General features: G+C 50.1%; 1 protein-coding gene across 13 annotated transcripts in view; it reads left to right on the plus strand.

The window, feature by feature from the left end:
* Positions 1-19,843, plus strand: part of ryr1b (ryanodine receptor 1b (skeletal)) — a 72,225-nt gene that overhangs the window by 17,929 nt on the left and 34,453 nt on the right. For all 13 annotated transcript variants that reach the window (XM_084019748.1, XM_084019751.1, XM_084019749.1 and 10 more), the window contains exons 8-56: positions 129-225; positions 319-393; positions 1,187-1,343; positions 1,459-1,623; positions 1,740-1,861; positions 2,095-2,281; positions 3,020-3,155; positions 3,243-3,338; positions 3,547-3,665; positions 3,773-4,148; positions 4,232-4,424; positions 4,519-4,735; positions 5,495-5,599; positions 5,680-5,783; positions 5,863-5,946; positions 6,045-6,204; positions 6,299-6,446; positions 6,527-6,732; positions 6,835-7,009; positions 7,095-7,303; positions 7,375-7,721; positions 7,860-7,995; positions 8,072-8,232; positions 8,808-8,970; positions 9,058-9,144; positions 9,240-9,466; positions 10,015-11,029; positions 11,113-11,313; positions 11,475-11,586; positions 11,666-11,809; positions 11,899-12,172; positions 12,626-12,743; positions 12,825-12,957; positions 13,040-13,134; positions 13,212-13,347; positions 13,803-13,986; positions 14,277-14,388; positions 14,489-14,609; positions 14,692-14,864; positions 15,432-15,652; positions 16,491-16,581; positions 16,696-16,836; positions 16,935-17,098; positions 17,457-17,535; positions 17,622-17,711; positions 17,792-17,932; positions 18,689-18,766; positions 18,847-18,922; positions 19,000-19,123. In XM_084019748.1, coding sequence (XP_083875874.1) covers positions 129-225; positions 319-393; positions 1,187-1,343; positions 1,459-1,623; positions 1,740-1,861; positions 2,095-2,281; positions 3,020-3,155; positions 3,243-3,338; positions 3,547-3,665; positions 3,773-4,148; positions 4,232-4,424; positions 4,519-4,735; positions 5,495-5,599; positions 5,680-5,783; positions 5,863-5,946; positions 6,045-6,204; positions 6,299-6,446; positions 6,527-6,732; positions 6,835-7,009; positions 7,095-7,303; positions 7,375-7,721; positions 7,860-7,995; positions 8,072-8,232; positions 8,808-8,970; positions 9,058-9,144; positions 9,240-9,466; positions 10,015-11,029; positions 11,113-11,313; positions 11,475-11,586; positions 11,666-11,809; positions 11,899-12,172; positions 12,626-12,743; positions 12,825-12,957; positions 13,040-13,134; positions 13,212-13,347; positions 13,803-13,986; positions 14,277-14,388; positions 14,489-14,609; positions 14,692-14,864; positions 15,432-15,652; positions 16,491-16,581; positions 16,696-16,836; positions 16,935-17,098; positions 17,457-17,535; positions 17,622-17,711; positions 17,792-17,932; positions 18,689-18,766; positions 18,847-18,922; positions 19,000-19,123 — 8,275 coding nt within the window. The remainder of the gene's footprint in view (positions 1-128; positions 226-318; positions 394-1,186; positions 1,344-1,458; positions 1,624-1,739; positions 1,862-2,094; positions 2,282-3,019; positions 3,156-3,242; positions 3,339-3,546; positions 3,666-3,772; positions 4,149-4,231; positions 4,425-4,518; positions 4,736-5,494; positions 5,600-5,679; positions 5,784-5,862; positions 5,947-6,044; positions 6,205-6,298; positions 6,447-6,526; positions 6,733-6,834; positions 7,010-7,094; positions 7,304-7,374; positions 7,722-7,859; positions 7,996-8,071; positions 8,233-8,807; positions 8,971-9,057; positions 9,145-9,239; positions 9,467-10,014; positions 11,030-11,112; positions 11,314-11,474; positions 11,587-11,665; positions 11,810-11,898; positions 12,173-12,625; positions 12,744-12,824; positions 12,958-13,039; positions 13,135-13,211; positions 13,348-13,802; positions 13,987-14,276; positions 14,389-14,488; positions 14,610-14,691; positions 14,865-15,431; positions 15,653-16,490; positions 16,582-16,695; positions 16,837-16,934; positions 17,099-17,456; positions 17,536-17,621; positions 17,712-17,791; positions 17,933-18,688; positions 18,767-18,846; positions 18,923-18,999; positions 19,124-19,843) is intronic.

The raw sequence follows: 19,843 nt of genomic DNA on the forward strand, positions 1-19,843 counted from the left end.
CATAAAGACTCTGTAGATGTTTCAGCATCAACGTCCCTAATAGTCACGGTTCAGAATATCGGCTGATTTCAAGCAGACCTGTTATGGATCGGGTTTGGTGTGATCAGGGATCATGTGTCCCCCCTCAGGGTTCCTGACCGGCGGCCACGTTCTCCGGCTGTTCCACGGCCACATGGACGAGTGTCTGGCCATCTCCACTCCGGAGGAAGGAGAGGAGAAGCGCAGGTGAGAGCGGAGCAAGGGACCGGTGAGCGGTAACCACGGTAACTCTGACACCATGTGACACATCATGTGACCCCAATGCGTCCTCTGCTGCAGGATGGCTCACTACGAAGGCGGCGCCGTGTGTAGTCAGGCTCGTTCCCTCTGGAGGCTGGAGCCGCTCAGAATCAGGTGACACCTTTCACATTGTAATGGGAATTTTGGATGTTTGTAATTTATAATCAGAATCTTTGTCAGGTCAGACGATCCGCATCTCCTCTTCTCAACTGTTATGCTATGACTAAAATGAATGCCTGTACATCTTGTCTTTGTAAGATAGGACATGAACCATCTTTTATCAGTATGATTCCTCCTCCTTAAAAGGGAGATTGCTGTTAGACTCAGGGTCGTTCCTGCTGACTCTGAACCTTTGCATCAGAAGGCAGGGGTGAACATTATTTTCCTCTGCAGACGAAAATACTTTGTTGAATAAACCACGGAGAAAAAGCTGATCCTGGTTGTTGATCTTTATTGGGCAGATTCATTTTTTCCACAACAACATCCAGCTGGGAGCTGGTTCTTCTCAGGGGAAGGGCCTGGTAGTCGAAGGCTCTGGTGGACTCTAGGGGCCACACTCGTGGAGAGGATTTCCTAGTTCAGGATCAACTGGAGGATCTTATTATTCTGATCTTAGTGGTCTTATTTATTAGAGCTGCTTGATAATCAGGAGTCCAGAAGTAACAAATGCATGGAAGGATCTTTGAGATGTCTGATGTCTCAATATCAGGAAATGCTGGGAGTTACTAAGCTGGTTGGTTTCATCTGGCTTGATTGTTGGATTGAATATGGTATCATCTGCATACAGTGAAAGTTTTTGGAGTGTTTTATAATATGTCCGAAAAGAAGCATGTATAAGGTGAATGTCATTGGTCCAAGCACAGAACCCTGTGGGACGCCTGAAATTTGTTTGTTTGTTTACGTGCAGCTGGAGCGGTAGCCACATGAAGTGGGGGCAGTCTTTCCGTATTCGCCACATCACCACAGGCCGGTACCTGTGTCTGGACGAGGAGAAGGGTCTGTTGGTGGTGGACCCGGAGAAGGCCAACACCAAACTGTCTGCCTTCTGCTTCCGCGCCACAAAGGTCAGAGTTCACAGTTTTTAACTTCCTGTGGTTTCTGTCCAGCTGTCGTTACCGTCTCAGTGTGACTTGGTCTCCCATTGACCCCCATGGTTTCCCCCCCGGTTCCTGTGAGCAGGAGAAGGTGGAGGTGGCTCAGAAGCGGGACGTAGAAGGGATGGGCATCCCAGAGATAAAGTACGGAGAGTCCATGTGCTTCGTCCAGCACGTGTCCACGGCCTTGTGGCTCACCTACGCTGCCCTGGACGCCAAAGCTGCTCGATTGGGGATGATGAAGAGGAAGGTGAGTGTCTGCCGAGTCGGGGAAATAATGATAAACGATGACTGTGCCAGAAGTGATTCACCATCAGCCGTATAACTGGGAGGTATCTTTGAACCACGATGTCGTCCCGTCTCCAGGTCATCCTGCACCAGGAGGGTCACATGGACGATGCTCTCACCGTGTCTCGCTCCCAGACTGAAGAGTCTCAGGCTGCTCGAATGATCTTCAGTACGATGGGTCTCTTCAGGCAGTTCAACAAGTAAGCAAGCAGGGGATGCTTTAGGGGGCGGGGCTTACCTGCTGATTGACAGGTCACTACCACGCTACCAATGCTAGTTAGCTACTAAGATGACTTTTATAGTTGCCAAACTGGAGGCTTCAAAACCATAGTCCACAAACCACTGGGTGACGTTACCATGACAACAAGTCAGACCTCCCTCACAGCGTTGTGATGTGAACCAGACTAATATTAATACTATTGTCTTCTTCCAGGGGTTTGGACGCCCTGAATGGGAAGAACAAGTCCCCGGGGACCGTGTCGCTCCCTCTGGAGGGGGTCATCCTCTCGCTCCAGGATCTCATCTTCTACTTCCGCCCCCCCGAGGAGGAGCTGGAGCACGAGGAGAAGCAGACCAAGCTCCGATCCCTCCGCAACCGGCAGAACCTCTTCCAAGAGGAGGTCGTTAGTCCGCACGCTGCCGATCGGGTTCTACTGTCTGTTCCTAGAACTAGAGATACATCCACTTTGACACTACTGATGCAGATTCTTTTAAACAGTTTACCTGAAAAATGTCTCTAAGTGAGAACAGGGGTGGTACAGGTGCTGGAAATCCTGGAAAACACTTGAATGCGAGTGTAGGGTTTCCAGGTTTGAAAAGTGCTTGGATGTAGAATAAAGGTCTTGAAATGTGTGTTGTATGTGATGACATCTATGATAGAACAGAGAAAAGAAGATCTCCATATTTGAGGGACTGAAAACAGCATTTTCTGACATTTCTTTATGAAAAATGACTTTTGATGATGAACAGATGATGAAAATAGTTGGTGATTATATTTCTGTGGATCTGTTAGTGGAATTAGTTTTCCTTTCATTTGTGGTCCTTCTGTAAAAAGCTGTCTCCAAACATCATGTTGGTTGTTTAGAGGACAATAACATCTCATTTAATGTGATGAACAAGTGACATAATAAGTAGACTGAATACTGACCATTGGATTGGTACAAAGATGGAGTTTACCACGGCTGGAAGGGGCTGGAAAAGCATGGGAATGCACCTTGAAATGCTTGGAAAGTGCTTGAATTTGGCTTTGGAAAAGGTGGAGGAACCTGAGATCTTACTGACATAAAGCCATGTTGCTGCCACCAACAGCAACCAGATGTACAATAATAATAACTCCTCTGTGGTCGTCTCCCTCTCAGGGAATGATCACCATCGTGCTGGAGTGCATCGACCGCCTCAACGTCTACAACACTGCTGCACACTTCTCTGAATTTGCCGGCGAGGAAGCAGCCGAGTCCTGGAAGGAGATCGTCAACCTGCTCTATGAGCTGCTGGGTAGAACCATCACTGTGACCCGAAAGACTAACAAGCCGCCTTATGGACTGATTAACTAACGTTGTTTTACCCTCCGTGTCTCCACAGCTTCTCTCATTAGAGGGAACCGATCCAACTGTGCTTTGTTCTGTGACAACTTGGACTGGCTGGTCAGCAAGCTGGACCGCCTGGAGGCCTCGTCAGGTACCTGGGGGGGCCTCATAAAAACCAACACATTCTCACGGGACTTCATAACCTGGTCACCAGATCTCCAGGCACTGATTCACGTACACAACTTTAAACTTATTTCAGTTGGAAGTATCGTTCGTCTGAGTCACAAAACCAACGCTAGCTTTAGACGACAACACCAACGCTAGCTTAATAAAGCCAACGTTGGTATCCCTCCTCCTAGGTATCCTGGAGGTTCTGTACTGTGTGCTCATTGAGAGCCCTGAGGTCCTGAACATCATCCAGGAGAACCACATCAAATCCATCATCTCTCTCCTGGACAAGCATGGAAGGAACCACAAGGTTTGTAATGAACCGGACTGCGACCCGGGTTTCCGACTCGACACCACACTTTCGGCTCATAAAAACACGCCTCGGCTCTAGAATTGATTTCTTGGTCCCACCTTCAGGTCCTGGACGTGTTGCGCTCCCTTTGTGTGTGTAATGGAGTCGCCGTGAGGTCCAACCAGAACCTGATCACTGAAAACCTGCTGCCGGGTCGAGATCTCTTGCTGCAGACCAACATTGTGAACTACGTGACCAGCGTCAGGCCCAACATCTTCCTGGGGACCTGCGAGGGCTCCACGCAGTTTAAGAAGTGGTACTTTGAGATGATGGTGGACTATGTGGAGCCCTATGTGACGGCGCAGGCCAGCCACCTGCGAGTGGGCTGGGCCATGACAGAGGGCTTCAGCCCCTACCCCGGGGGAGGGGAGGGCTGGGGGGGCAACGGTGTGGGAGACGACCTCTACTCCTACGGCTACGACGGGCTGGACCTCTGGTCAGGTAAGGCGCTTCCTCCGACTTCCTTACCTTTACGATTTCCCATGATGCTGCTGTACGTGTGGTGACGGGACTGCCTTGTTCAGGTACCGTGCCCCGCCAGGTGGCGGCGCCCAGCGCACACACCCTGGCTGCAGACGACGTGGTCAGCTGCTGTCTGGACCTGAGCGTGCCCAGTATCTCCTTCCGTATCAACGGCCACCCAGTTCAGGGCATGTTTGAGAACTTCAACGTGGACGGCCTCTTCTTCCCGGTCATCAGCTTCTCTGCCGGGGTCAAGTACGTACAAAAAACACGCTGGAGCCTGAATTCAGTGTTGGATTATCACCGACATAGCATAACATGAAGTGTGTGTGTGTTTTTGTCCCATCAGGGCTCGGTTCCTCCTCGGCGGTCGTCATGGAGACTTTAAGTTCATGCCGCCGCCTGGCTACGCTCCGTGCTACGAGGCTCTGCTGCCGAGAGAGAGGATGCGCATCGAACCCATCAAGGAGTACAAACACGACTTCCAAGGCGTCCGCAACCTGCTGGGTCCCACGCTGTCCCTCACCCACACCTCGTTCACGCCCTGCCCCGTGGACACGGTCCAGGTACGGCAACCCCCGGACCCAAACCCAGACTCAAAAGACTCTGTCATCTTCTAGAGTCAGACTCACAGTTTCTGCTTTGTCATCTTCTAAAGTCAGAATCAGACTCACATTTCTGCTGTGTCATGTTCTAAAGTCAGACTTACAGTTTCTCATGTGTCATGTTCTAAAGTCAGACTCTAGGTTTCTGCTGTGTCATGTTCTAAAGTCAGACTCAGTTTCTGCTGTGTCATCTTATCAAGTCAGACCCACGGTTTCTGCTGTGTCATTCTAAAGTCAGACTCACTCACAGTTTCTGCTGTGTCATGTTCTAAAGTCAGACCCACGGTTTCTGCTGTGTCACATTCTAAATTCAGACCCACAGTTTCTACTGTGTCACATTCTCACAGTTTCTGCTGTGTCATGTTCTAAAGTCAGACCCACGGTGTCTGCTGTGTCACATTCTAAATTCAGACCCACGGTTTCTACTGTGTCACATTCTCACTGTTTCTGCTGTGTCATGTTCTAAAGTCAGACTCAGGGTTTCTGCTTTGTCACATTCTCACTGTTTCTGCTGTGTCATGTTCTAAAGTCAGACTCACGTTTTCTGCTGTGTCATGTTCTAAAGTCAGACTCAGGTTTATTTCTGTGTCACATTCTAAAGTCACACCCACGGTTTCTGCTGTGTCATGTTCTAAAGTCAGACTCACGTTTATTTCTGTGTCACATTCTAAAGTCACACCCACGGTTTCTGCTCTGTCATGACTTTCCTTCGCTCCACAGATTGTGTTGCCGCCCCACCTGGAGCGAATCCGAGAGAAGCTGGCGGAGAACATCCACGAGCTTTGGGCCGTGACCCGCATCGAGCAGGGCTGGACCTACGGGAGTGTGAGTATGGAGGATCAACCAGATGATTGTAACACAAGAGTCAGAGCATGAATTCATTGTAAATTAATCCTCCTCCACAGTTCAGGGACGACAACAAGAAGCTCCACCCCTGTCTGGTGGACTTCCAGAGTCTCCCTGAACCAGAGAGGAACTACAACCTGCAGATGTCCGGCGAGACCCTCAAGTGAGTTTCTGGAGGTTTCAGTTTGAGATCTCCGATGGTTTACGTGATTGTTGATGTCCGTGTGCTTGTTGTCCCACAGGACTCTGCTGGCACTGGGTTGCCATGTTGGTATGGGGGATGAGAAGGCGGAGGAGAACCTCAAGAAGATCAAGCTGCCCAAGACGTACGGCAACAAACCGTCTCCTAGAGACCCTGACACCAGTCTGATACCCATCCTTTCTAACTTATGGTTTTAATATCTGTATATGACCTGTCCTCTAGCTATGTGATGAGCAACGCATACAAGCCTGCCCCCCTTGACCTGAACCATGTCAAACTGACCCCGAACCAGAACCAGCTTGTGGAAAAACTGGCAGAAAACGGGCACAATGTTTGGGCCAGGGACCGGGTACGACAGGGATGGACCTACAGCATCGTGCAGGTATCTTATATCCTCAATAAATCCTTTATTTACTATCTCACGTTTAGTCTTCTGGGGTTAAGTAATCCAAGTCGTACTCCGTTGTGCCCCTCAGGACATCCTGAACAAGCGAAACCCTCGTCTGGTTCCTTACAACCTGCTGGACGAGAGAACTAAGAAAACCAACCGAGACAGTGTGAACAACGCCGTCCGCACCCTTATCGGCTACGGCTACAACATCGAGCCCCCGGACCAGGAGAGCAGTGAGTCAGATTACGTGTTCGTATAATCCAGAATATCACTTCCGTCCTGTCCTCATCTGTTGTAATCCTTCCCCCGCCAGCTGGCCACGGCCTGGAGAACACCCGTGGGGACAAGGTCCGGATCTTCAGGGCGGAGAGGTCTTACGCCATCACCCAGGGGAAGTGGTACTTTGAGTTTGAGGCCGTGACCACGGGGGAGATGCGGGTAGGCTGGGCTCGTCCCAGTGTCCGCTCCGACACTGAACTGGGAGCCGATGAGCTGGCCTACGTCTTCAACGGCAACAAGGTCGGTCCCGTTTAGTCGGGGTTCGGACTGAGACGATCAGAAAAGCTTCCGGAACGTTGAGCAGATGAGATGTTGATGCTTTCTTGATGAAACCCTTCACAGGCTCAACGGTGGCACGTTGGCAACGAGCCCTTCGGGCGCCAGTGGCTCTCCGGCGACGTCGTCGGCTGCATGATCGACCTGACGGAGATGAACATCATGTTCACCCTCAACGGAGAGATGTTGATCAGCGACTCGGGCTCCGAGATGGCCTTCAAAGACATAGAGATCGGCGAAGGTAGGAGTCATAATGGTTCCTCTGATAAATCATATCAGCAGACGTTCCCCTCCGACTGCTGACTGATGTGGTCTCTACCCCTCAGGGTTTATCCCCGTTTGTGCCCTGGGCCTGTCCCAGGTCGGGAGGATCAACCTGGGCCAGAACGTCAGCAGCCTGCGCTACTTTGCCATCTGTGGCCTGCAGGAGGGGTTTGAACCCTTCGCCATCAACATGAAGCGGGACATCACCATGTGGTTCAGTAAGAGTCTGCCCCAGTTTGTGCCGGTCCCCACCGACCACAACCACATCGAGGTAAAGACTTGCGTCTGCGTGTGACATGAAGCCGGAGATCATTTGTTTATTTCACCATGTGGTCTCTGCAGGTCTCCCGTGTAGACGGGACCGTGGACAGCGCCCCGTGTCTGAAGCTGACCCACAAGACCTTCGGCTCGCAGAATGCCAACACTGACATGATGTTCCTCAGGCTCAGCATGCCCGTCCAGTTCCACGAGACCTTCAAGATCACAGCGGGCACGACCCCTCTGACCCGGGCCCTCACCATCCCCGAGGAGGAGGTGGTGGTGGTGGAGCCCGACTCGGAGTTTGAAGTCCTGAAGAAGTCCGCCGGCCACAAGGACCAGGAGGACGAGAAGAAGGAGCCGTCCGTCCTGAAGGAGATCTCCATGGAGAATGAGAAGGACACGGTGTCGGAGAAGGGAAAGAAGAAAGGGTTAGTTTTCTAAGTTTAAAACAGCATATAAAATTAAATAAAAATCAAGCATCATTTAATTTAGCGGAGCGGGAAGTAGTTTCCTTCAGCCTCGAGGTCACGACGTCTCAATATATGTGTTGTCTTTGTGCACGTCAGATTCTTCTTCAAGGCCAAGAAGGCCGCCATGACTCCTCTCTCGTCTGCCCCCGCCCCCCCGACGGTGCCACGTCTGATGGAGGATGTGGTTCCTGATGACAGAGATGACCCTGACATCATCCTGAACACCACCACTGTGAGATCATCACCATATTCTAACATTTACACTTTAAAATGTTCCTCTAGCTCATGTTGATCTCCTGTGTTTCCAGTATTATTATTCCTTGAGAATCTTCGCTGGCCAGGAGCCCTCGGATGTCTGGGTCGGCTGGGTCACTCCGGACTACCACCAGTACGATCCGACCTTCGACCTCTCTAAGGTGCGCAGCGTCACCGTCACCGTGGGCGACGACAAAGGCAACATCCATGACAGGTGAGGCTTTCCCACATTTTAATGACACGTACAGACTGTGTGCTATGTATTTAGTCCAAGTTTAAGGTGTAATGTTTGTGATCAGAAACCACCACACTACTCAGGTTGAGGCATTACAAACCCCAGTGCTGGACCCCCGGGATCAGACCCCTGGTGCAAGGGTTTGTGCTGCACACTCTTCTCCTGGCAAAGTAGCCTCCTAGTGGCGGGAAAATTTCAAATTTACATTCCTGACTATCAGACTAAGCAACAGTAGTCGTGAAGCTGGAGCTTAAAGCTGTCTTTCATATCTTGTGGTGTCCTTCAAGGTTCAATGCTCGGTCCCCTTCTTTTCACAATTCATTATGCAAAAATAACACGTCTGTTTCTTCTGTTGGATTTTAACTGGACAAAATGTGATGAAATCCTTAACCTTTTTGTCTGCATCCATTCTGACTCTGAAGATAAAGATCAGGAGCTCCAGTCCTTCCTTCATTTTTCCCTGTCGTGTTGTTGTTGCTGTCGATCACGTATTTAACGTAGTAACTGCCAGCTGAAAGTAGATTGAGATGAGTTGCATCTCTGTGTTTCTGCAGTATGAAGCACAGTAACTGCTATATGGTGTGGGGAGGCGACCTGGTCAGCAATCAGCAGACCCGCTTCAGCCAGGAGGACATGGTGATTGGCTGCTTGGTCGACCTGGCAACAGGTCTCATGACCTTCATGGCCAACGGGAAGGAGATCAACACCTTCTACCAGGTGAGGAACGGCGCCGGAGTGAAGGCGGTGGCTTTATCTGAGTTTGTCTTCAAATGAGTTCCGTCACACGGAGGCGTGTCCTTTCAGGTGGAGCCCAACACCAAGCTGTTCCCCGCCGTCTTCGTCCAGCCGTCCAATCAGAACATGGTGCAGCTAGAGCTGGGCAAACTCAAGGTGAGGAACTCACAGATCGAAGTCATACATATGCGGTTTGTACCTTTCTTCCTCTACACCTCCTCCTCCCCCTCTCACTCCTTCTTCCTCCCCAGAACATCATGCCCATCTCGGCGGCCATGTTCCGCAGCGATCGTAAGAACCCGGTCCCCCAGTGCCCCCCCAGGCTGGACGTCCAGATGCTGACCCCGGTCATCTGGAGCCGCATGCCCAACCACTTCCTCAAACCGGAGGTGGGCAAAGTGAGCGAGCGGCTGGGCTGGATGGTGGAGTGCACCGAGCCGCTCATCATGATGGCGCTGCACATCCCGGAGGAGAACAGGTCAGAGGGTGAGGGGTTATTAGCAGGTTATTAGCGGGTTATTAGCAGGTTATTAACAGGTTATTAACAGGTCTGATCCTGATGGACAGGCCTGCCTTTATGGTGTACGGAGCCCAGCAGGGGTCCGAGGTAAAGTTAAGTATAATAACAGGGAATTTTAGTGTGGTGTTTTCAAGGTTTGAAAAGTGCTTGGATGTAGAATAAAGGTCTTGAAATGTGTGTTGTATGTGATGACATCTATGATAGAACAGAGAAAAGAAGAGCTCCATATCTGAGGGACTGAAAACAGCATTTTCTGACATTTCTTTATGAAAAATGCCTTTTGATGATGAACAGATGATGAAAATAGTTGGTGATTATATTTAGTTTACCACAGCTGGAAGGTGCTGGAAAAGCATGGAGATGCACCTGGAAATGCTTGGAAAGTGCTTGATTGTGACTTTGTAATATTCACACAGAGAGCTTTTATTTGTAGTTGTTGTAGTGTTTCATTCAGGATTCTGATCCGCGGGTCACCTGACACCTTTGGGTCTGCCCTTCCGTCTCAGGTGTATCGACATCCTGGAGCTGTCGGAGCGCCAGGACCTGATGAAGTTCCACTACCACACCCTCATGCTCTACTGCGCCGTGTGCGCCCTCGGCAACAACCGGGTGGCCCACGCCCTCTGCAGCCACGTGGACGAGTCGCAGCTGTTCTACGCCAGCGAGAACACCTACCTGCCCGGACCGCTGCGCAGCGGCTACTACGACCTGCTCATCAGCATCCACCTGGAGTCGGCCAAGCGGGCGCGGCTCGGCACCAACCGGGAGTTCATCGTGCCCATGTCCGTGGAGACGCTCAGCATCCACCTGTACCCCGACACTAAGAAGGCCCACTCCCTCCCCGGCGTCGGCCTCACCACCTGCTTACGGCCCAAACTGCATTTCTCCTCCATCAACTTCGTGGGCACCGACCCCGACCTGTACACGCTGAGTCCGGTGTTCCCGCTGCAGGAGCTGAAGACCAGGGCCATCAGCATGCTGACGGAGGCCGTGCTGGACGGCAGCCAGGCCATGAGGGATCCAGTAGGGGGCAGCGTGGAGTTCCACTTCGTCCCCATCCTGAAGCTGATCAGCACGCTGCTCATGATGGGCATCTTCAACGACGAGGACACCAAGCACATCCTCAAGATGATCGACCCCAACGTGTTCAGTGGGAAGGACGAAGAGGAGGAGGGGGAGGAGGAGAAGGCTGAGGAGGGCGGAGCTGCTCAGGGAGAAAGCGAAGAAGGAAAGGAAGAGGAGGAGGAGGAGGAGCTGGAGGACGAAGGCGTTGGGGACGAGGAGGAGGAGCTGAAAGTTTTAGAAGGAGGAAAGCACAAGGAGGATGAAGCTGAGCCGAAGGAGGAGGGAGAGGAGGAAGAGGAGAAGGAGGAGGAGGGCGGGGCCAGCGGAGGGAAGGTGGATGGAGAGAAGGCGGAGGAGGAGAAAGAGGCAGTGGAAGCCGAAGCTAAAGAGGAGGAGGAGGAGGGTCTGGAGGAGGGGTTACTGCAGATGAAGCTTCCGGAGTCGGTCAAACTGCAGGTGGTTATGTTTTATATATGATTAATATTTCACCGTACGCATCAACAGGTTCACGTCTTCATATCTGAGTCTTCCCCTCCCAGATGTGCACCCTGCTGCAGTACTTCTGCGACTGCGAGCTGCGGCACCGCGTGGAGGGCATCGTGGCCTACTCGGACCAGTTCGTCAACGACATCCAGAAGAACCAGCGTGTCCGCTACAACCAGCTGATGAGAGCCTTTACCATGTCGGCCGCCGAGACGGCACGCAAGACCCGCGAGTTCCGCTCGCCGCCGCATGACCAGGTACTCGGGGACCACAACCACGAGGGTGGGATGTGGTTTCCATTTGATTCAGATCCCTGACCTCCAGAGAAGTAGATCCTGTATCGCTTGGAGAACCCTGGAAATGTAAATGAAAGCAAAGAGACCAGATCTGCTGATGGATTTGTCTGCCGGTCTTTCAGGTTCTTCTGCTGACCAACTTCAAGCACAGTCCGGAGGATGAGTCCAGTCCGGTTCCTGAGGCGGTGCGCGACACTCTGGCTGAGTTCCACAACGACCTCCTGCTCCACTGCGGTGAGAAGTTCTCCAGAGGTCCCACATGTGTGAATATCATGATTACTGTTTTTCTGAGTTCCCACTTTCTCTCTTGCAGGTATTCATATCGAGGAAGAGGCCGAGGAGGAGGAGGTGGACTCCTCCCTGAGGGGCCGACTCGTCAGTCTCGTCGATAAGATCAAGAGCTTGCGGAAGAAGGAGGAGGAAGAGAAGCCGGAGATGGAGGAGGAGACCAAACCCAGTAAGATCAGAAATGAGCTTTTATGAATCCATGACAATGTCAGGCGTGATATTAAACTGCAGACCTCTCTGTGTGTCCGCTCCACTCAGGCACCCTCCAGGAGCTGATCTCCCACACCATGATCCACTGGGCCCAGGAGTCCTTCATCCAGAACCCGGAGCTGGTGCGTCTCATGTTCAGCCTGCTCCACCGGCAGTACGACGGCCTCGGCGAGCTGATCCGAGCGCTGCCCAAAGCCTACGCCATCAACGCCGTGTCCGTCCAGGACACTATGGACCTGCTGGAGTGTTTGGGCCAGATCCGCTCTCTGCTCATCGTCCAGATGGGCCCAGAAGAGGAGCGGCTCATGATCCAGAGCATCGGGTCAGTGTGGGGGTCACGACACCGGTCCTCAACCAGAGCTTTCTACCCTTACTGTGGGTCTTCCTGCTTTTAGCAGCTTTCCCTCACCAACTTCTCACAGAACTTCATCTGGATTTATTATCATTTTGGGTGTTTTTGTTCTGGAAGCCTCTCTTTCTCCCGGCTGCAGTACCACTCTCCACCTGAACTGGCACTGATGGGCCAGTGGGGGCGCTGTTTTACAAAAACATTGTTATTAAATGCTGTTTAATCTGGTTGTAAATATGAAGTTAACTTTCAAAGAAATCACATCACAACTCAAGTATCGAGACATCAGATTACTGCAAACATGTCATTTTTTTATTAAGACTTTATTTTACATTTTTAATTAATGGACAATCAACACTAATCTTAATCTGTAGTTGTAATGAATATGTGACGCGTGATATTGATTGGGTTCTGTTCTTCTTCCAGGAACATCATGAACAACAAGGTGTTCTACCAGCACCCCAACCTGATGAGGGCTCTGGGCATGCACGAGACCGTCATGGAGGTGATGGTCAACGTGTTGGGGGGAGGAGGAGACTCCAAGGTAACCACATGACTTCATTCACCTCTTCTTCACACCGAGCGGCCCACGGTAGACTGACGCTTGCTTCCTTCCTCCCTCCAGGAGATCCGCTTCCCCCAGATGGTGACCAACTGCTGCCGCTTCCTGTGTTACTTCTGTCGCATCAGCCGGCAGAACCAGCGCTCCATGTTCGACCACCTGAGCTACCTGCTGCAGAACAGCGGCATCGGCTTGGGTGGGTGTCGGCCACCTGTCTCACCCATTGATCTGCCTTCAGCATGTTTAAAGAACTGTGTGTGTGTTTTTTCCGTTTGCAGGGATGCGCGGCTCGACACCTCTGGACGTGGCGGCAGCTTCTTGCATCGACAACAACGAGCTGGCGTTGGCTCTGCAGGAGCAGGACCTGGAAATGGTCTGAGACGATCCCAGAGACCAGAAGGACGAGTGTGTGAGTGGACGTGGTGGTCTGACCGTCTCTCTGTGATGCAGGTGGTGACGTACCTGGCGGGCTGCGGGCTGCAGATGTGTCCAATGCTGCTGTCCAAGGGCTACCCCGACATCAGCTGGAACCCGTGTGGCGGAGAGAGATACCTGGACTTCCTCCGCTTCGCCGTCTTCGTTAACGGTCAGCAGCCTCCGTCCACCACTTCATAGTCTCAGGGTTCTTATGGGGGCTGGAAATCCTTGAAAACACTTGAATGACTGAAAACAGCATTTCCTGACATTTCTTTATGAAAAATGCCTTTTGATGATGAACAGATGATGAAAATAGTTGGTGATTATATTTCTGTGGATCTGTTAGTGGAATTAGTTTTCCTTTCATTTGTGGTCCTTCTGTAAAAAGCTGTCTCCAAACATCATGTTGGTTGTTTAGAGGACAATAACATCTCATTTAATGTGATGAACAAGTGACATAATAAGTAGACTGAATACTGACCATTGGATTGGTACAAATATGGAGTTTACCACAGCTGGAAGGGGCTGGAAAAGCATGGAGATGCACCTTGAAATGCTTGGAAAGTACTTGAGTTTGTCTTTGGAGAAGGTGGAGGAACCTGGAGTTTTGTCTACTCCTATCAGGAGAGAGCGTGGAGGAGAACGCCAACGTGGTGGTGCGTCTGCTGATCCGGCGGCCCGAGTGCTTCGGCCCCGCCCTGAGGGGCGAGGGCGGGAACGGTCTGCTGGCCGCCATGGAGGAGGCCATCAAGATCTCCGAGGATCCGGCGAGGGACGGACCCACGGTGAAAAAGGACCGCCGCTTCATGTAAGTGATGGAAGCAGCTGCCACCAAACTCTGTTCTCTAATTTGACACTTTAACAGTTTTTTAAATATTGATCAGCTCATTTCCCACAGATTTATTATGAGTCTCTTTTCTAAATCCACGTCGGCATCACTCAGATCCTCCACACAGCTGATTTAAAAAGGAAAGATCCCACTTTTAAAGCTGCTTGAGGACCGATTGCTGACAATCAATCTACGTGTAAAAGTCGATTCTTCTGGTTCCATCACTATAAAGTTCACGTTGAACTCTGAGGATCTATAAATGAATGCAGGTTTGGCGGTGAGGAGCAGCAGGAGGAGAACCGGGTCCATCTGGGCAACGCCATCATGTCCTTCTACTCGGCGCTCATCGACCTGCTGGGTCGCTGCGCCCCCGAGATGCACGTGAGCACAAACGCCGTTTCACCAATATTGATTCTCCTTTACGCCTGCAGATGTCTGAACTCAGCTCTCACGGTTTCTCCTCCGTGTTCGTGTTTTCCAGCTGATCCAAGCAGGCAAAGGGGAGGCTCTGAGGATCAGGGCCATCCTGAGGTCTCTGGTGCCCATCGAGGACCTGGTGGGAGTCATTAGCTTACCGGTGCAGATTCCCGCCTACGGCAAAGGTCAGTTCCTCGCTGGGAGAGTGTTCAGTACGTGGGCATGTTCTGGCATCATCCTGCATCTGTGATTTCTCCCGTCCGACAGCCGACGGTGCGATCATGGAGCCCAAGATGTCGGCCAGCTTCGTGCCGGACCACAAGGCCTCCATGGTGCTGTTCCTGGACAGGGTGTACGGGATCGAAAACCAGGACTTCCTGCTTCACGTGCTGGAGGTCGGCTTCCTGCCGGACATGAGAGCTGCAGCCTCTCTGGACACGGTAAGAAACGACCTGTCTGTCTGTCCTCAGGCGGTCTGTCTGTCTGCAGGGTTGGCACAGGTGCTGGAAATCCTGGAAAACACTTGAATTCGAGTGTAGGGTTTCCAGGTTTGAAAAGTGCTTGTATTTAGACTAAAGGTCTTGAAATGTGTGTTGTATGTGATGACATCTATGATAGAACAGAGAAAAAAAGATCTCCATATCTGAGGGACTGAAAACAGCATTTTCTGACATTTCTTTATGAAAAATGCCTTTTGATGATGAACAGATGATGAAAATAGTTGGTGATTATATTTCTGTGGATCTGTTAGTGGAATTAGTTTTCCTTTCATTTGTGGTCCTTCTGTAAAAAGCTGTCTCCAAACATCATGTTGGTTGTTTAGAGGACAATAACATCTCATTTAATGTGATGAACAAGTGACAGAATAAGTAGACTGAATACTGACCATTGGATTGGTACAAATATGGAGTTTACCACAGCTGGAAGGGGCTGGAAAAGCATGGAAATGCACCTTGAATGTGACTTGGAGAAGGTGGAGGACCCTGAGCCTGTCTCTCTGCCTCCAGGCCTCCTTCAGTACCACAGAAATGGCCCTGGCCCTGAACCGCTACCTGTGTTCGGCCGTGCTGCCTCTGCTCACCAAGTGTGCGCCGCTGTTTGCCGGGACGGACCACCGGGCCATCATGATCGACTCCATGCTCCACACCATCTACCGGCTGTCCCGGGGCCGAGCCCTCACCAAGGCCCAGAGGGACGTCATCGAGGAGTGCCTCATGTCGCTCTGCAAGTCAGTGCTCATCCCGTCTCTCTATTTAGGAACATGAGTGCTTCTAATTATAACGGGTGACTTTTAAGGGTTCAGACTGAATTACATCTGTGCTTCTGAGAAGGCTGCTCTCAGCCTGACAGTGTATAATAAGAGTCCAGCGGCTCTGCTAGAGGTCTGAACAGGTCCAGGTCCAGGATTTATCTAGACCAGAAGGATGGAGTCAACACATGAAGTTAGAAGCAGATTAAAGCAGGACAGGAACCACTCTGAGCTGGTCCTGGATCAGCAGAGCTCCATATCCAGATGTTCTGAATCTGTCCAAGCGTCTCCTGTAATCCATCAACACATGATCCACCAGAGACCACATGTTGGAGTTTAGTTTTACCGGGTTTTTCAGGACCCTGAAGTGGACTGAAAGGAAAAGAGTTTTCAACCAGAGCTTTCTACCCTTACTGTGGGTCTTCCTGCTTTCAGCAGCTTTCCTTCATCAACTTCTCACAGAACTTCATCTGGATTTATGATCATTTAGTGGGTTTCTGTCTCCCTGCTGCAGTACCACTCTCCACCTGAACTGGTACTGATGGGGCAGTGGGGGCGCTGTTTTACAAAAAGTCACATTGATATTGCAATCACATAATTTATACTATTTAACATTTTACATTTTTGATGAATTGGAAAACTCATGTTGACTTTCATGTTCTGTCATCTATAATTCTACTACTTTTTCTGATGTTTTAGATTCTTACATAATTTCAGTATAGAGATATTTTCGGCAGGGTGATGGATCAGTACTGAACCCTCGTGATGATGAGAAGACAGTTGTTCTCATGCAGTGGTCTGACCTCTGACCCCTCAGGTACCTCCGGCCCTCCATGCTGCAGCATCTGCTCAGACGGCTGGTGTTCGACGTGCCCATCCTCAACGAATATGCTAAGATGCCTCTCAAGGTCTGACTCATATGTTTACAGTTTATTGCATTTTATTACAACGGGACGTTTTTATGAAGTAGAATATAAATAAAAAAGCAACTCCATCTGTGTACGTGTGGTTGATGCTTCCAGCTGTTGACCAATCACTACGAGCGCTGCTGGAAGTACTACTGCCTCCCTAACGGGTGGGCAAACTTCGGCGTGACCTCGGAGGAGGAGCTTCATCTCTCTCGTAAACTCTTCTGGGGAATCTTTGAGTCTTTGGCTCACAAGGTGAGAGTCGGCGTTTAACCCGGATGATTCCACAGCTTTTAAAAGCTGGTGTCATTCATCAAACGTGACCTTTCTGATGTCACCTCCCCAAACTCTAGAAATACGACGCGGAGCTGTTCAAGATCGCCATGCCCTGCCTCTGTGCCATCGCGGGCGCCATCCCGCCGGACTACGTGGACGCCAGCTACTCGTCTCACATGGAGAAGAAAGCCTCCGTGGACGCCGAGGGCAACTTTGACCCCAAACCGGTGGAGACCACCAAGTGAGAGCTAATGGGGGGGGGGGGGGGGGGGGGGCTGGTGCATCATCGTCTCTTCTATGAGGTCGTATTCAAACATTATTATTATATTATTAGAGTATTCCTGTCATTTCAAAATGTTAAACACTTTCTGTGTTTGAAATAAAAAAAGTTATCTAATAATATCATAAATATAACACAATAAAAACACATTAATGTTGTAATCACTTACTTTTCGATAAAGAAATCTAAAGACAAATGAGAAACAGGAGAGGTGCGAGGTGTCATGTGACCTCAGCACTGACAGGGAAGTAGAAGATATATAATGATAGTAATATAATAGTGAACGCTGTGTATTTAATATAAGCCGGATCTGTTCTAGCACCATCATCCCGGAGCGGCTGGACGCCTTCATCAACAAGTATGCAGAGCACACTCACGACAAATGGGCCTTTGAGAAGGTCAGTGATGCTGAGTGTGGATCAGATCCTAAAGGCCCAGCTGTTATTACTGTGTAATAATCATCTCAGCCGCGCTTTGCTTCCAGATCCAGAACAACTGGACCTACGGAGAGGTGCTGGACGAGAACGCTAAGAGTCATCCGATGCTGCGGCCGTACAAAACCTTCTCTGAGAAGGTAACCCGCGACCTTCTGACCCCAGCAGGCCCTCTGGACCTCCTTTCCTGGCTCCCTTTCTAAAGGCTCTCTGTTTGCAGGACAAGGAGATTTACCGTTGGCCCATCAAAGAGTCCATCAAAGCCATGCTGGCCTGGGAGTGGACGTTGGACAAAGCCCGAGACGGCGAGGTGGACGTGGAGAAGAAGGCCGCCACGCGCAAGATCTCCCAGACTGCTCAGGTACGCGACAGGAGAACCAGCAACCCAGCTGGGGTTACCCTGATCAATGATTTCATGCATATATATATATATATATATATATATATATATATATATATATATATATTTACATACACTTTGGGTTATTTTTGACCAGAACAAAGTACAACGTGGTGGAGAAGAGGACAGCTTCAGTGATGGATGCTATATCATTTTTTTAAATTGATATGGACTAATAATATGTATTGTTGGACTAAAGTGCAAAAAAAAAAGTTTTTTCCCAACACCGTATGCCATTTTTTCAGCCGTCTCGGCACCAAGGCACTTGAACGTGACGTTCTTGTCAGTGAAGGTGGGATCTTCTGACGAGCACTGAAGGCAGCAGTAGTACTGTTTGATTTGGTAGAGGAATAAAAAAAAACATACATTTTAATATGTAAGGGTAGATTCAGAGTCAGTATATTGAGAAATAAATATCTAAATATCTTACCAAAGTGATTTAAATAGTGATGTCTGTTCTTTTATTTCTATACCTACACTATGATTTAATATGATCAATTGTGTGGAAGAAGACTTGAATAATGTGAGAACATCAAACTGTCCCTCCAGGTCTTATAAAAGGGGTGAAAATGATTACTTGTTGTGATAATAAATGGGTGAGACAACGGTGAAATGAAAGCTGTTATCATTTTTGGGGAAACCTCCTGGAGTCCTCTCGGGGTCCCTCAACCTCCCACGGAGAACCAAGTCTCTGAACGTTGTGTTTTCTGTCTTCAGGCCACTTATGATCCCAGCCACGGCTACAACCCTCAGCCCATAGACATCACAGCCATGGGCCTGTCCAGAGAGCTGCAGGTACGTATCGTCCTGTCTCTGAGACGGGAAGTCTGTCGGTCTGACTCTCTAACTCTTTAACGCTCTTCCCTTTGGTGCAGTCGATGGCCGAGCAGCTGGCTGAGAACTACCACAACACCTGGGGCCGGAAGAAGAAGCTGGAGCTGCAGGGTAAAGGTAACGAGTCTTTCTATCGCACCTTCAGCTGAGACGTTTAGTGGTTGTTTGCAGCCTGACATCATGATTTCTGTCAGGTGGCGGCACCCATCCTTTGCTGGTGCCTTATGACACCCTGACGGCGAAGGAGAAGGCCAGAGACAGGGAGAAGGCCCAGGACCTGCTGAAGTTCCTCCAGCTCAATGGATACGCTGTGACCAGGTAATCACAGGGTTATCACAGGGTGAGACGAGTGTGTCCTGATGGTTGGATCGTTCCTGGTAGAACCATTCACTGTAGAAAATACAGCAATCCATAATAAGAGAGAGAATTCATGTTTTTGCATTATACAGGAATTATGTTGCATGGAATAGTATAAGATAGATAGAGAATAGTTCTAGAATATTTTCCATGTTAGAAGTTGCTTAAAGGAGTCATCACCCGGAAATCGCAATTTCTCTTGTTAAAACATGCATATCTGTGTTTGACCTCAGTTGAAACTTGCCTGAAAGGCTGGAGTTTGAAAGTGGCGCCGTTTTTTCGCTTCTGCTCTTTTTCCGAACAGGAATAGCACACAAGGGTGTGCATTCCTAAAGCACGAGATTTTGATTCTGCGCCTTCGGTGACGTCACCGTGGCGGCTACTTGCATAAGCCCACCCCTCTTTCACCACCCAACCCCGCCCCGTCCGCTACCTGAAATCGCCGAAGCGCCGCCATTATGTTTTGGAGTCTGCATGCAGGCAAGCCCCCCCGGCTCTGTCCTTCCTGCGGCGAATCAACGCGCGCCTCATTACATATTATACAATGCACATCCGGACCAGTCAAAACCTCGCGCGTAATCTCGCGTGATAAAATCGCGGTACGAAAAAGGGTCAGAACAAGCTCAATGTTTGATTAAATTTTTTTTTTTTTTTTCTAATAAGTTTTACGAATTGATCCAA

The sequence above is a fragment of the Eutrigla gurnardus genome (genome assembly GCF_963514095.1).
Source record: "Eutrigla gurnardus genome assembly, chromosome: 10".
NCBI lineage: Eukaryota > Metazoa > Chordata > Actinopteri > Perciformes > Triglidae > Eutrigla > Eutrigla gurnardus.